Genomic DNA, 16,724 nt, shown 5'->3' with positions numbered 1-16,724 from the left:
ATCCATGTTTTGTCTACGTGTTTTGTCAACGTGTTTTTAACCGGAACTGCTTTGTCCCCCAACAAACCTTCACCTTGGTCTGTTAATTATGCTGGGTCACGGGGTCCTACAAGTCGTGAATTATCTTCACCAAACTTGACGTCATTGGCATGACGCTCCGGTCGTTTTACGTCATTGCGACAAAAACACAATAACACTTGGAAATAGAAATCAATGAGAGTTTCAGTGAACACTTCACCATGACAGATCCCACGAACTTAGAGGATCGCAAGTTGTCATTAGGTCCAGAAGATATACCGTCCTCTTCAGCCGACAAGGCGAACGATGACGACGAAAACTTGTTCTACGATAAGGACCGCAGTATGTCCAAGGCCATCATCTCCGAATCCTTCCAGCTGCCATCGTGGGGAACGGAGGTGCTGACCTTGGTGGATTGTCTTGGATACGACAGTCGTAGACCCCGAAATCTGCATGTTATCGACAAAGACACGCTTCTCTTCGTCGCTGGAAACTACATCCGTATGTATAAAGTGAGCACGAAAAGCAACACGTTCCTGCGAAGTACAGGCGGCGGGGCGGTGTCGTGCCTTGCCGTCAGCCCCAACAGGATGTGTTTTGCGTCGGCTGAGAGCGGCAAGTGGCCCAACATCAACATCTTCGGTTACCCCTCGTGCCAGCTATGGAAGGTGCTGAAGCACGGAACACAGAGGGAGTACGTGTGTATCGAGTTTGACCCTCAGTTGGGCGACCTGTTGGCGTCCCAAGGGGGCGGGCCGGACCACAACTTGACCCTCTGGGACTGGGCTAAGGAGGTTCCTCTTCTCAGGTGCAAGTCTTTTGCACAGGTAGGAATGGGGGTGCAAGGCCTGTGAGTGTGAAGGGATGTTTGTTTGTGTGTGTGTGTGTGTGTGTGTGTGTGTGTGTGTGTGTGTGTGTGTGTGTGTGTGTGTGTGTGTGTGTGTGTGTTACGAGTCTGAATGTATGTAAATGTGTGTGGCGTGTCTGTGTGTTGTCAAAGGATCAATGGAACAGAGGAAGAGCGGTACAAGTGCTTACTGAGACGAATGTAAAAGGATCGGCTACAGCTTAACAACTTCCAATCAGTGCTCGCCACTCTTACAATTCAGACGCAATACATGGTCTGAGTCGTAACTCCGAAAATGCACAAAAAACCACAACACTTTTTGCCATAACTTGCCGTAATTTATCGATAATTCAGATATCTATCCATTCTAGCGTCTAGCTGTCTACGTGTGGTGATACATAACGCATTTGAGAAATGGGCAGTTTTTAGAAACCTTGACGCAATTTTTGGTACTAGGCTGCTGATTTCGAGAAATGGGCAAACATTTTGTCGATGACACAAATTGGGGAATTCCGTGACCGGGGCAGGACATAAAGATGACGTGCATTGTGTTGTACCTAGGACGTGTACAGCGTGACCTGGGGCAGGACATAATGATGACGTGCATTGTGTTGTACCTAGGACGTGTACAGCGTGACCTGGGGCAGGACATAATGATGACGTGCATTGTGTTGTGCCTAGGACGTGTACAGCGTGACCTGGGGCAGGACATAATGATGACGTGCATTGTGTTGTGCCTAGGACGTGTACAGCGTGACCTGGGGCAGGACATAATGATGACGTGCATTGTGTTGTGCCCAGGACGTGTACAACGTGACCTAGGCAGGACATAATGATGACGTGTGCATTTTGTTGTGCCTAGGACGTGTACAGCGTGACGTGGTACGCGGACCTGGCTGGCTTCCTGGTCACCGTGGGCCTGGCTCACGTCCGCTTCTGGCGCATGTCCTCGACCTTCACGGGGCTGAAGCTGCAGGGCACGACGGGACGCTTCGGCACGCGGCCCACCAGCGACATGCACGCGACCGTCACCTTCCCGGACGGCAAAGTGCTGACAGGGGGTGAGGGTGGCTGCCTGGTGCTGTGGGAGGAGGGCCTGCTGACGGCCGAGTTCTGCAGGGCGTCCTCCGCCCCCTGCCACCTGGGCTGCATCAACCAGCTCTTCATGGAGGAGGACGAGGTGGTGTCGATAGGGGAGGACGGCTGGATCCGCACCTGGGCGGTGGACGAGTTGCTCTACGTGCAGCCCAGCCAGCCCGGGCAGGTGAGGGTCTTGATCGCTTTACATCATCATCGTCATCGTCATTATCGTCGTCATCATCATCGTCATCATCAGCATCATCATCATCATCGTCGTCGTCGTCGTCATCATCATCAACATCGTCATCAGCATCATCAGCATCAGCATCACATTTTTATGTCTTCCAGTGCATGATTTTATGTGCATGATTTTATGTGCATGCTTTTTTGAGAGCATCATCGGAATGAATGAACAGCTGAATGGAGTAACAGCCTTGTGCGTTGTGTGCTGTGTGTAGAGATGGGGAGTAAAACCTCGTGCATTGTGCGCTGTGTATAAGACCTCGTGCATTGTGCGCTGTGTATAAAAGACCTCGTGCATTGTGCGCTGTGTATATAAGACCTTGTGCGTTGTGTGCTGTGTGTATATAAAACCTCGTGCGTTGTGAGCTGTGTATATAAACTTGGCCAAAATATTATTGCAACAACTTTCGCACGCTAACAAAAGCGGTACAGTCTGTAAAACGCAATCCATTTTAGTTCAACTTTATATGCTGGAAAAGGTAATTATGTCTACCGTTCATATCATTTGTCCGATCGGTGGTACTTTGTATAGGCATCGCGTTACAGCCTGTCAAACAAGGTCACCCCTAAAATCGACCTGACAAAAACCATAGCCCCGTGTTTTAAAATCTGCAAAAAATCAGAATGTGCACTTACCAAACACTTCTGACTACCGTTAAAAAGACCATTCAATTTCCAGTTCAGAGCATTTTGTTTGATGCACCTTACTTCTCCAGTCTTGGAGTAGCCTTTTAACAAAGGCGGTAGGGGTCAGCCGTTTCAGAGGCCAAAAAAGGCACGTTTTGCGGCCATTTTTGAGGGGGTCCTCCACTCAAAGAGCCATATCTGCTCAAGTTCTCAATTAATCTATTGCTTTAGAAATTTCAGAAGTTATGACCAAAAGGCTGACCAAAATCTGTGTTGATTTTGGTGAACGTGTATACTAAGCGTGTCTTTTTACGCAACGTTTCCGAAAGACCTAAACAAATATTCGTACTAATTCAGGGTTTAAGAACAAAAACTCGTGACTTTGCATGCTAAGAAAAAGATGACTGAGGCAAACGTCGACAAAGTTTCAGGCAGATCTGAGTGCTGGTTTACATTTGCTGGAGATGGGAACGCACAAGAAAAATTATCGATCATCGTCTTTGGTACTGTATACAGTCTCCGAAGAGTTTTACAGCCGTTGGCCTGTACTGACTTGGCTGAGGTTATTTTTAGCCTGAGCGCTGTGCTGATTTGATGGTTATTTCCCGGCATGGGCGGTCTATTTTTTTTTATTTTAAATTTCTTGTTTACTATTGTTTATTATGAACGTTTTAATGTTTTATTTTACTCTAATAATTTTTTGGATTGTGTAAAATATATAAATAAATAAAACAATTTTTTTTTTAATCCAAGGGATCCGGGTGGAAAGCGATTCGTCTATGGCCAAAGTGATCCGGGTTCGATTCCCGGTCTATTTTTTTTAAATTTTTTTTTTTTTCAATTCTTGTTTACTATTGTTTATTATGAACGTTTTAATGTTTTATTTTACTCTAATAATTTTTTTAATTGTGTAAAATATATAAATAAATAAAACAAATTTTTTTTTTAATCCAAGGGATCCGGGTGGAAAGCGATTCGTCTATGGCCAAAGTGATCCGGGTTCGATTCCCACGGTCTATTTTTTTAAATTTTATTTTAATACTTTTTTTTAAATTCTTGTTTACTATTGTTTATTACGAACGTTTTAATGTTTTATTTTACTCTAATAATTTTTTTAATTGTGTAAAATAAATATATATATATTTTTTTTAAATCCACGTGCACAAGACAAAAACTTTCATACTGGGGGAGCGAGCCAGTCTGAAGAGTACTCGGGTCCAGCGCCAGCGTTTTTTATAAGAACTTGGAGTGATTGCGAATTTGCGCGTTTCTCGTGAGTGCTTTCGAAGTTTTGTAATTTGATTTTCCCCAGCGAGTGTTCTTTGGAGGGCACTAGACTGTGATTGCTGGTGCATGTTTTTATTTTTGTTTTTCGTTCTTTGTTTCCGTTTGTAGTTTGTGGTCAAATACCTCACAATGTGCTCAAACAAATCACAGGCACAGGAAATGAACAAGAAGAAGTGTGTCACAAGAATTTGAATTCTAACAAAAACATGTGTATGAGTTCATAGACTACCACTGTCGAACCCTTCACTGTACAATGTAAATGAGTACAAAATATAGTCGTCAGTTTGGGAGACATTGTAGAGCACAGGTGAACTTTATCACAAACGGACAACACAAAAAGTACTTTCTTTTCAAACTTGAAAGTTTGTTGTCTATTTTTACCAGGGTCTTTCAAACAAACAATAACATGTGTATTTTTTATGTGAAAAAATTAATCTATTTTAACATTGTTGTACTTAAAATCTTAACATCTGCTAACAATTTGCGTATGAATATTTTTTATTCCTGCACTAGAAGGGAAGAAATCAACCTGTGGAAGACGTGCTGTGGTTTGTTTCCCTTCCTTCGAAACCGAAACCGTCTGTAACGCTTACAGGGCCTCATAGATATCAGAGTCAACTCTCTCTCCACCCCCCCCCCCCCCCGACACCTCCACGCATTCAGCGTAACGGCTTGTACGGCGTGTTACTTCAACATAATATGATAATAATAATAACTTCAACAAGTATTTTTTGGAAAAAAATTAACCTTAACAAGGCCTCAACACAACAGCGCTTCCTGGAATTGCATGGCTGTTACCGGGAAATGTACTGGGTCAAAGGTCCGCCTGACTCGAAAATTTACTGGGGAAAAGACAGTGACTGCAAAAAATCGTGTACTTCATGATTGGTACAATGGCCAACACAAATGTTGTCGGATCAAGTCTACTTCCATTCTTTAGATGGTATATGTTTTTTCAAAGAAATAGTCTTTTACATTGACTACTGCCCTCCCAGGAAACCTGGCCACATCCTCAACAAAGTCAGCCAGAGCTTCGTTTAAGTGTGACAATGGGTCATATATTGGTGCTACATTACTAGCATTCAAATGTGTATTCATGGCAACAGCATTTTGCCATTTACAACAGTTTCACTAACACTGTATTCTTTCTTGCTTTATTATTTTGTGACTCAGTGATAATTTTAAATAAAGTTATTCACATCATACACTTTGATTTCATTCATTTCTATTTATAACTACTTTTACTACTTTCCCTTCTACACTGTGACATGCCACTGTATGACGCTCATTCAGACCAAAAACAATACCATTCCTACCTGTTGCAACGTCTATCGCTCGCTCTGTCTTTTGGTTCCTTGGTTGATCGATCGGTTTCTTGGTGGAAAACATATTTCTGTCACCAATACCAGTATTATTGCATCACTTCCATAAAGGTAGAGTAGCCTTCTTCCTTTCTGTTAAGCCAATAGGTCTTATTCATTATTGAGCTCTTATTCATTATTGCATTACTTTCACAACAATCTTCTTCCTTGATATTGCGATAGTTGTTATCTCCCATTTATGTACAAACGCCGAAAAGACAATTTAACAGGACACATCAACACTATTATTTTGTTTACCTGTACCAACAGGTGTACAACTTCCTGTTTCTTTGATATTGTCAATGTTTCGGCCCGTGTTGATCCTGGGATCAACTGAATTTCTTGTAAGAGTTTGCGGTGGGCGCGCAGTAGTCAGTGTGTGTGTGTGTGTGTGTGTGTGTGTGTGTGTCGGTGTGTGTGTGCGTTTTTGTTTGTGTGTGTGTGTGTGTTAGAGTGTGTGTGTTTGCCTGTGTGTATATGTGTGTATATATGTGTGCGAAAGAGAGAGAAAGAGAGATTTAAATAAACAGGTTTCAATCTTTGAAATTGAAAAGCGTGAGAGAGAATGTGAGTACTTGTTTAAAACAAAAAGCAAGAATAATAATAATAAGAACAACAACAACAATAAACTTCAACAATCAACAACAACATCATGCAAACAAAACGATAAAATATACGCGAACAAATACACGCGAAAAAGGATGTCGGTTATTCTTTGACAAAAGCTCACAGACAAAACAAACCTACATCCTTATCGATGAGGAAAATCAAGAGTCGAAAAAAACCACGACAAAAGAGTACATGTACATAAGAACAAAACCGCTCATCCGAACACTATAAAACATACATCTGTGCAAGACCCAAAGTTTCGTAAAGGCCCGTCCCGGTCCGGCAAGCAGTCGATGGTTGGACCCCCCCCCCCCCCCAAAAAAAAAAAAAAAAAAAGAAAAAAAAAAGAAAAGAAAAAGAGCAACAAAAAAACAAAAACAAAAAAAATTTCACCATCATCTGAACAGAAGAAGAACAGATACACCAAAACAGCATGCATACCCGAACACACACACACACACACACACACTCTCTCTCTCTCTCTCTCTCGCTCTCTCTCTTTCTCTCTCTCTCTCTCTCGCTCTCTCTCTTTCTCTCTCTGAGAGACAGACAGAAGCAGACAAGAGGGTAGAACAGACAGTTAATTAAACAGAGAGAGAACGAGAAAGACAGAGAGACAGGGCTGAACTGAGCTGTAATTAACATGAGTCACTAACAACAAAAGCCCCACGTGTACACACACACACACACACACACACACACACACACACACACACACACACACACACACACACACATACATACACACGCACACACACACACAGATTCACACACACACACCGCACTACCGTGCGCCCGCCGCAGACTCTTATAACCATCAAATCACCAAAGCGTATCACACCGAGCACAGGGCTCCGGACAGAAATAACCACAGCCAAGTTAGCACAGGCCCAGGACTGTTAATCTCTAAAGCGACTGTATACGTTACTATTGACGGTGATCGATAATTTTTCGTGCGCGTTCCCATCTCCAGCAAATGTAAACCAGCACTCAGATCTGCCTGAGACTTTGGCACCAGTTGCCCCTACCATTTTTTTTCTTAGCATGCAATGTCACGATTTTTTGTCCTTAAACCCTGAATTAATACGAATATTTGTTTAGGTCTTTTGGAAACGTTGCGTAATAAGACACGCTTAGTATACACGTTCACCAAAATCAACACAGATTTTGGTCAGCCTATTAGTCATAATGTCTAAAATTTCTAAAGCAATTAATTGAGAACTTGAGCAGGCTCTTTGAGTGGAGGCTCTTTGAGTGGAGGACCCCCTCAAAAATGGTCGCAAAACGTGCCTTTTTTGGCCTCAGAAACGGTTGACCCCTACCGCCTTTGTTAAAAGGCTACACAACGACTAGAGAAGTAAGGTGCATCAAACAAAATGCGTTGAACTGGAAATTGAATGGTCTTTTTAACGGTAGTCAGAAGTGTTTGGTAAGTGCACATTTTGATTTTTTGCAGATTTTAAAACACGGGGCTATGGTTTTTGTCAGGTCGATTTTAGGGGTGACCTTGTTTGACAGGCTGTAACGGGATGCCTATACAAATTACCACCGATCGGACAAATTATATAAACGGTGGATATATTATATTAATTACCTTTTCCAGCATATAAAGTTGAACTAAAATGGATTGCGTTTTACCGCTTTTGTTAGCGTGCGAAAGTTGTTGCAATAATTTTTTGGGCAAGTTTATATAAGACCTTGTGCGTTGTGTGCTGTGTGTATATAAGACCTCGTGCATTGTGCGCTGTGTATATAAGACCTTAAGAACTTGTGCATTGTGTGCTGTGTGTATATAAGACCGTGTGCGTTGTGTGCTGTGTATATAAGACCTTGTGCGTTGTGTGATGTGTGTACATAAGACCTCGTACATTGTGTACTGTGTGTATAAGACATTGTGCGTTGTGTGCTGTGTATACGACCTTGTGCGTTGTGCGCTGTGTGTAGAGATGGGGAGTAAAACCTCGTGCATTGTGTGCTGTGTGTATATAAGACCTTGTGCATAGTGTGCTGTGTATATAAGACCTCGTGCATTGTGTGCTGTGTGTCTATAAGACCTCGTGCATTGTGTGCTGTGTGTAGAGATGGGTAGTAAGAGTAGACCTCGTGCGTTGTGTGCTGTGTGTATATAAGACCTCGTGCATTGTGTGCTGTGTGTAGATGTTCCCGCTTAAGCCCCTGCGCGAGCTGTGCGTGGAGCCGCGTGCCTGCCTGATGCACATGGTGCGCGCGGACCCCGAGGACTACACGAGCGACCACTGGTACGTGCAGGATGGCAAGGGGCGGGTGTTCGGCATCAACATGGAGATCGGGGCCCCCGAGGAGCCGCAGATCAAGTTCAACTACCACGGGGGGCCCGTGCTTGCCTGCGCCTTGTCTCCCTCCAGCCACCTGGCGGCCACCGTGGGCCAGGACCAGACGCTGCGTGTCTTTGACTGCCTGCAGCGTGTGCAGATCTTCACCATGACCTTCAAGTCGCCCGCGTCCTGCCTGGTGTGGGTGCCGCTGTCCGTGGACGTCCAGGCCGCCTCGGTCATCGTGGGCTTTGAGAGCGGCATTATCCGCAAGGTGGCGTTCAGCCAACTTCAGGCCGAGGGCGCGCCGCTGCAGACCAAGACCTCCGCGCACAACCAACCCGAGAGCCGCGAGCTGTCCACGTCCCTGACCTACCACACCACCAGGTCTGACGTCACGTACAAGCTGGCCCAAGTGTTCAAGCCTCACAACGCCTGCGTCAACTCCCTCGCCTTTTCCCACGACGGCAAGAACTTTGCCACAGGGGGGAGCGACAACACTCTGTTCCTCTTCGACATGCAGGGCACGAACTTTGAGCCCATAGGCTGGCTGACTCTTCCCGGGGGCATCAGACAGCTCGCCTGGACACCCTCCTCCTACAAATACAGCGCTGTTCTCGCCGCCTGTGAGGACGGGGTGGCAGTGGAGGTGCTAATGAATAATCTTAGTCAGCTGACCGTGACGGCCAATTATCGCATCACCAACGCAAGCGTGAATGTGTTCAAGCTTCAGAGCGTCAAGAGCGTGCTGGAACACATCCGCCAGGTGGAGCTGCTGAGGGCGGAATGGACCAAGGCCAAAGAGGAGAACAAAGAGCGAAAGAGGGAAGAGAGTGAAGAGGCGCAAGCGGAAGGCAGATTTGAGGAAGAGGAGGAAGAAATGGAGGAAGAGTTTGAAGAGGATAAAGAATGGGAGCCGTACATACCCGAGACTCCCAGTCCTATCATGCAGGTGATGTACTCTATCCGTGAGCACCACGTGTGGCTGTGTATGGGAGACTACGACGCTGACTACGTCTACCTGTGCCAACTGCCGGACCAACCTGTCCCACCTGAAGATGTGGACGTAGCTTCCTTCCTGCGCAAGCCGGTAAATTCTGTCCGCATACCGGACTTCTCGGGCGCTCCCATCACGGTGCTGAAGATGACCAGGTACGGCCAGCTGGCAGTGCTGGGTTTTGCCGACGGTCACATACGTCTGGTGCAGACGTTATGCGCCAAGGAGCTGGAGGAGATGGGGGCGTACTGGGACCTTGCGGTGCATGACGTCACGACGGGTCACGTGACAGGGGTGGAACACGCCTTTGACGGCAGCTTCTACATCACCACAGCCATGGACGGCAACGTCATGCTGTTCGACGACGAGGGCCAGTTCCCTTGGGTACAGCAGCAACGGGCGGTGCTTCCCACCACCAGCCAGCACCACGGGACGGTGGACCACGACCTATCGCCAGAGACGCTCTGGTTCCCACTCTCCCTCGACCATGAAGATCACTTGGACGAGATCAACGCCGCTGAAGCCGCCAAGAAATTGCGGAGAGGCGCGCTGAAGGAGCTGCAGAAGATGCTGAAGGGAGTTCTCGTTCACAACGAAAGCCTCCCCCCGCTGCATCGCCTGGTCCGTGAGGAGCTCCTGATCAACTCCTCCCTCGACGCAGAGCACAGAGAGCAGCAAGACCAGAGGGTCGCTGACGTAAGACTCAAGTTTGCCTGGTACGTCGCGAAGTCCAACATTATGTTGGAGAAGCTGAAGAATGGGCTGTACAGGGAGGAAAACATGCCCGTCCAGATCACGGTGGACGCCTTTAACCGGCCTTTCAAGGTGAGCACTCTCCGCGTCCGCAACCCCCTCCCCGGCCTGCGGCAGTACTTGGTCAAGCTTCGGGTGAACAAAAGCCGACGCTACACCATGGCGGCGCGCGGTTACGTCCCTGAGGACGAGGACGATCAGAGTGTTTCCTCAACGGACGTGATTTGGCAAAACGCGTACACGATGACCCGCAGAATGTCCCAGGGGCTGAACGGCTCTGCGGCCAGGGCGCTCAAGATAGCGCTGGACAGGGCGCAGAGGGCCAAGGAAAAACGACGGGTGAGAAAGAAGCAGTGGGACGAGCTGTGGGAGGAAAAGGCCTTGGTGGACAAGGACAGCCCGCATGAGCTGGCCAAGATCGACCTGGCCCAGGAGACCATCGGCCACCTCGAGCTCAAGACGGACCAGTCCCATGCCGTCCTAATGGCGGATGGGGTGGGGCGGAGTGACCCCAGGGTCCGGCTGGCCCGGGTGGACGAGGATCTCTGTTATAAGGTGAAGAACTTCAACCGGAAGGTGGACAAGATGCGGCAGGACAAGCTGGAGGTCATGCGAATTTACCATTACCTGGATGAGCGGCTGCGCCAGGTATCCCGAGGCACCAAGAGACTCCCGCCACCCCCGGCCTTTTCCAAGGAGGAGGTGCCCGAGATGACTTTCTCTTTTGACCAGAACACCCTCGTCAAATTTCGAAAAGACAACAAATCTTCTCTTGACGAAGTATTCATCACTCAATCGGCATCCCTCATGGAAAGCAAGCGTGGTGCGAAGAAGGAAACCAAAGCCACTAAGGTGCGCTACGAGCACAAGTACTACATGGCAGAGCGCGGCGACTATCCCGAAATCGTCCACTTCGCCCTCACACACAAAGCCCCCGCGCCCCCCGTGCCTGACGACATCGACAAGATCTTCCTTGGGCAGGCTGACGACTCTGAGCTGGGCTTAGGCCTGCGACGCGACATTAACGTCTACTACCGCTTGAAGATCGACTACGAGGAGGCTCTGGCCAACACGCTCATCATCAGCATCACGGATGACTTTGACGACCGGCTGGACGAGCTGCGCAAGGAGAAGCTGCATCTGGACCTGGCGATGAAGATGGAGGACCTGGAGTACATCCAGGACATGCACGAGGTGCAGGTGGACAAAGAGACATCCGTGGAGCAGCGCCTGCTGACGGACGAGATGCAGACCCAGGACAGCCTGGTGGAGAAGAACCAGCAGGCCACCATTCACCTCAAGAAGCAGATCTCGGAGAGAACCAGTGAGATTGAACACCTGACCGAGATGCAGAACGACCTGTGGTTTCGCTTCAAAGTGATGAGCGGGATTAACGAGGAGAAGATGATCAAGTACCTAACGCTGCTCTTCAAGCGAAGGGTCAAGAGGACACCGGAAAGAAAGGCCGACGACGAGGATGACGACTCTGACTCTGGGAGCAGCAGCGAGGAGATGTCGGACATGATGTCCGGGTCAGGCAGCGGGTCGGACGTGGTGGAATTCAACCTGGACTACTGCCCGGACGCGCTAGAGCGGGAAACCTATGACCGGGTGCTGGAGCTGCAGGCAGAGCGCCAAGACATGGACGACAAGATGGCTCGCGCCAAGGACCATCTCGTCCTCCTCAACGCTGACCTGAAAGTCAAGACCAAGGAGGCCGACGTGCAGACCAAGGCGGTGGAGGAGCTGCAGGCTCGCCTTGTCAAGTTCTATGAGAACAAGTTAGTTATGCTGAACGACATCTTGGTGGTGGTCGTGATGTACGCCTACATGATCCACGCCTCCACGAGCCAGGGCCTGGTGGTCGAGAGGAAGAAACTGCGGTGCCTGCTCAGCAGGGAGGGCGAGCTTAAGTCGGAGCGGAAAGAGAACAAGCAGATGATCCAGTTCGGCAAGAGGCATCACTTCCTCCTGCTGCGGGCCCTGCGCATGCTGCGCCACAAGATCGAGGTGACGGAAAAGCGGTGCTATCAAGAGATGGTGACCAAGTTCGGCAAGGAGGTGAACATGAAGACGATGGAGCTGGTGACGCTAAACCCGAGGATAGAGATCCTCAAGTGCAAACTGCTGGCAGAGCGGGAAGTGCACTGCAAGGAGCTCGAAGCCTTCGACAAGGACACCAGACGCCTGCGGGACATGCGAAGGGACACGACGCGAGAGTTGTCCTCCAAGACGCACATCAAGACCGACATGATACTCCACAAGGCGACCCTGGAGCGCGTGCTGGACAAGAAAACGAAGAAGGGCAACGCGGACATGGAGTGCGTCATAGAGTGTGGCAGGGAGAAGTTGAAGGGGCGGGAGCAGGCGTGTCTGGGCCACCTGATTAGGGAGCAGGCCGGGGTCATCGAGGGCTGCTGGGAGGCCATTGACATCCTGTCCCGCAAGCCCACGGCCCGCCTGCCGCCACTCCCCGAGACATACTGTCCGGTCACCGCGGCCAAAACCAAACAGATGGCCTTAAAGGGATTGAAGAAAACGCGCGTCCCACTGAGCCAGTGAGCTAGCTGGTCTGGCTTTGCTGGCTGGTCTGGCTGGTTTCACTCTACTGTCACACATGACAACGCTGCTGGAGGATGCGACTCTGTGCGGATGCCGTCTTCTTTTCCACGTGGCGCACGTCACCGATCCCGGAGCACACCGTTACTCCTGCAAAGGAATTGCTATGAGAATGAACCGTTGTTGAAAGTCAGCAATGTTACGACATTAAAATTTGGTTTGCAGAAACATTTGTATTGCGCATGTCGTGGGACTGTGTGCCACGTACGTACGTATGTAATACTGACGTCGTCGTGGCAATAAAACATGTGTAATACTCACGAGGAAAGTAAAACGTGTAACACCGACGTCGTCAGATTAGTGTAACGCGTAGTAAGTAGACGATATTATGACAGTGTAACGTAAACGTATGCAACGTCCTCTTTATAAGAATGTGTAACGCTGCGTCGCCATGTCAAAAGAACCTGAGTAACAGTAACGTCTTCATAACAGTGAAACGAAGACGTATTCATTACAGTAAAACATGTGTAACCCTGACGTCTTCCTGATTGTGAAACGTGTGTTACGCTGACGACTACATAACAGTAAACATTGTGTAACGCTGACGACTTCATAACAGTAAAACATGTGTAATGCAGACGTCTTCATAACAGTAAAACATGTGTAACGCTGGCGTATTCATAATAGTGAAACGTGTGTCTGCATGTCAGTAAAACATGTTTGGCACTGACGTCGTGATGATAGTAGAACTCGTGCAACGCCGAAGTCATTACTGAGGACAGTGAAACACGTGGTATGCTCAGGGCGGCATTTGGATCGTAAAACATGTGTAACGATCACGTCATTAGGACAGTGAAACACGTGGTATGCTCAGGGTATTTGGAGTGTAAAACATGTGTAACGATCACGTCATTAGGACAGTGAAACACGTGGTATGCTCAGGGTATTTGGAGTGTAAAACATGTGTAACGATCACGTCATTAGGACAGTGAAACACGTGGTATGCTCAGGGTATTTGGAGTGTAAAACATGTGTAACGATCACGTCTTCAAGACAATGAGTCATGTTTAGCACTGACGTAGGCATGACAGTAGAACATGGGTAACATTCCTGTCTTCACGACAGTGAAACATGTTCGACGTTGATACCATCAAAATAACAATGAGTGTGCAACGCTGTCGTTAGATCTATAAAACATATGTTTCACTGACGTCAGGACAGTGAAATGTGTTCACAAACATGCTGACGTCATAAATGAAGGTTGCTTGGGTTAGGGTAATTGTCAGTTCACCCTGCAGTTTCAGTTTGTTGATAATGAACGGGCCTGAACTGTTCTCCACAAGGTTTGTCTTTGGCACAATCAAACTTTTAAGTACGTGTTGATGATGCGAACGGACAACACCTGCGAATATGCAGTTGGCTCGTTGATGTGAAGAATGAAGACTGCCCTTACGCGAGAACTCCGCACCAAAACAAGTCGAAGTTATAATCAGGAAGCAAATATGCAATTAAAAAGATATCAGTCAGAACTTGTTAAAAAAAAAGTAAAACCTTAAAGCCAGGACCCAAAATCATATTGGAAGATTATTAATGAAACCCGAAGAAAAAAAGGTGAAGAAATACCAAAAGTCTCTTGTGATGGATTTTTTCTAAAACACTTCAAATGTATGTTTTCAGCAGGTGAAGATGAAGTTGATGATAATAATTGTAATTGGAATGATATGGTATATAATGATAACTTTGATTTAAATTGTATGATAACAGAAGATGACGTTTTAAAAGCATCAAAAAGTGAAAGAATCATAAAGCCTGTGGAACTGATCAAATTATAAATGAGTTTTTAAAAGTTTCTGTTGGGAGATTAATTAAATTATATACAAAGCGGTTTAATTTAATTTCATGTTCTGGACAGATGCCCGACGAATGACCTGTTGGTCTGTTACACCTTATGTCCAAGCAAAAGGTAAAAATATTGAAGACCCAGCTAATTACAGAGACATAACCTTGTTGAGCTGTTTTGGTAAGTCATTTACCTGTGTTTTGAATAATTGGCTAACCAGATATTTTGATGAATATTCAGTTATCGGCGAAGAGCAAGTCGGTTTTGGTGCAGGTCATTTATTTCATGACCACATTTTTACTTTACTGAGTACTATTGATTATCTTTTTTTTTATCGCAGAAAAAGATAATATTGCCTTTTCATTGATTATAAAAAAAAAGGCATTTGATTATGATATATCGCCGCTGTTCTTCACAAACCTTGTATCTCAATTTTTGAGGTTTTGGAACTAAAACAATTGTACGCTCCCTTTGTTGTTTGCCCGTGTGGAGATAAAAGCTCGTAGATCCAACTGCTTTTTAACGTGAGAAGAAAACTCGTATCTTCATTTGTTTTAAGTGAGCGGCAAAAAAAAAAAAAAACCGACTCAAGTTAAACTTACGAGATTTTCGTGCCACACTAGGACGGAAACTCTCACATAATATGAAAGATGCTGTTGTATTTTTTTTGCATGCATGAAACAAAACTCGTATATATATATACCAATTCTGGATGACTTCATTGGATAAAAAGCTTCTATATCTCAATATTTTCTCAGTTGTATGGACTATCATTAATAACTGACATTAACACACATTAAGAATGATATTGCACTGTTTTAAAGAAACTATCAACCCATGAATTGATGTTATATTTGAAGCAGTGATTTTTCAAAACATTTCTTTTCGTTTTTCTCAAAACAGCAACAATTGAGATACGAGGTTTGTGAATTACAGCGACGATATAGCACACGATGACGAAAACGTGTCAAATACCAGTCTGCACAACTGGGAGACGAATTTCATTCCGTATTTCAGTGTTATTGTTTTGAACATTTTGGGGAAAAGTTATTACCTGTGTATGTTTGGACAAATTCACATGTCACATGTTTTATATTTATTCGAATTATTTGAAAAAAGCGAATGTTATTGATCTTCGTATATATTATTAAGTAGATTATGGAAGAATTTGTATCATCTTCTCATGTCTTTTATAAAAAAAAATCAGTTCTGTTAACACATTTGTGATATAATCAAATAGAATCTGATATTAGTCGAGTTTGACCCGTTTATGTTTATCAATTATGAAGTGTTGTGTTTCATTATTCTACTTTTTTTTGTGTTGTTTTTATTGTATTTAAAAAAAATTCATGTTATTGTTATCCAAAGGGTTTTTAAAAAATAAATTTGGCCTTGCCTTGCCTTGCCTTGCCTTGCCGTGTCGTGTTGCTAGGGTGTGTGACCTGGGGAACACGTCAACAGATTACACGCAGCACATCTTCACAAGGAGGGCAAACGTTCATTAACATTGGAATTTTGGTTCACCTGAGTTACCATGGACCAACCAATTTCTATTTTAAAGTGAAAGGTTTTGAAACAAGTGCAAATAATTATGATCAATGGTGATTTAGAAGACATATCGACGGGCGCTGTGGCGGGGTGGTAAGACGTCGGCCTCTTAATCAGAAGGTCGAGGGTTGGAATCCCGGCCGCGGCCGCCTGATGGGTTAAGTGTGGAGATGTTTCCGATCTCCCAGGTCAACTTATATGCAGACCTGCTAGTGGCTTATCCTCCTTCGTGTGTACACGCAAGCACAAGACCAAGTGCGCACGGAAAAGATCCTGCAATCCATGTCAGAGTTCGGTGGGTTACAGAAACACGATAATACCCAGCATACTTCCTCCGAAAGCGGCGTATGGCTGCCTTAATGGCGGGGTAAAAACGGTCATACACGTAAAATTCCACTCGTGTAAAAACACGAGTGTACGTGGGAGTTTCAGCCCACGAACGCAGAAGAAGAAGAAGAAGAAGAAGACATATCATTTTGTATTTTGGAGACATCCATCTGTAATGGGTTTTTAGTGAATTTTTGCAATAGGCAAGGTGCACACAAAGCTTGGACCACAGGCGCGTGAATCCCGATAGTGGAGAGAAAAGAGAGTGGCTTGGACCACAGGCGCGTGAATCCCGATAGTGGAGAGAAAAGAGAGTGGCTTGGACCACAGGCGCGTG

At 46.1% G+C, this 16,724-nt stretch overlaps 1 protein-coding gene across 1 annotated transcript; it reads left to right on the top strand.

The window, feature by feature from the left end:
- Positions 1-202: 202 nt before the first annotated feature.
- Positions 203-15,913, top strand: LOC138958054 (cilia- and flagella-associated protein 44-like). The gene is made up of 3 exons (XM_070329106.1): positions 203-845; positions 1,728-2,129; positions 8,230-15,913. The coding sequence occupies exons 1-3, from the start codon at positions 240-242 to the stop codon at positions 12,673-12,675; spliced, it is 5,454 nt and encodes a 1,817-aa protein (XP_070185207.1). The 5' UTR covers positions 203-239; the 3' UTR covers positions 12,676-15,913.
- The last annotated feature ends 811 nt before the right edge of the window (positions 15,914-16,724 follow it).

Source organism: Littorina saxatilis, linkage group LG2, assembly GCF_037325665.1.
Source record: "Littorina saxatilis isolate snail1 linkage group LG2, US_GU_Lsax_2.0, whole genome shotgun sequence".
NCBI classification, from domain to species: domain Eukaryota; kingdom Metazoa; phylum Mollusca; class Gastropoda; order Littorinimorpha; family Littorinidae; genus Littorina; species Littorina saxatilis.
This window is presented reverse-complemented; position numbering and strand designations above follow the sequence as displayed.

What these genes read in the sequence shown, in the direction of transcription:
- LOC138958054 (XM_070329106.1), top strand. Translation starts at nt 240, where the DNA reads ATGACAGATCCCACGAACTTAGAGGATCGCAAGTTGTCATTAGGTCCA. An exon ending in GGTGCAAGTCTTTTGCACAG is followed by an intron (nt 846 to 1,727) that starts GTAGGAATGGGG and finishes TGTTGTGCCTAG; the next exon opens with GACGTGTACAGCGTGACGTG. An exon ending in AGCCCAGCCAGCCCGGGCAG is followed by an intron (nt 2,130 to 8,229) that starts GTGAGGGTCTTG and finishes TGCTGTGTGTAG; the next exon opens with ATGTTCCCGCTTAAGCCCCT.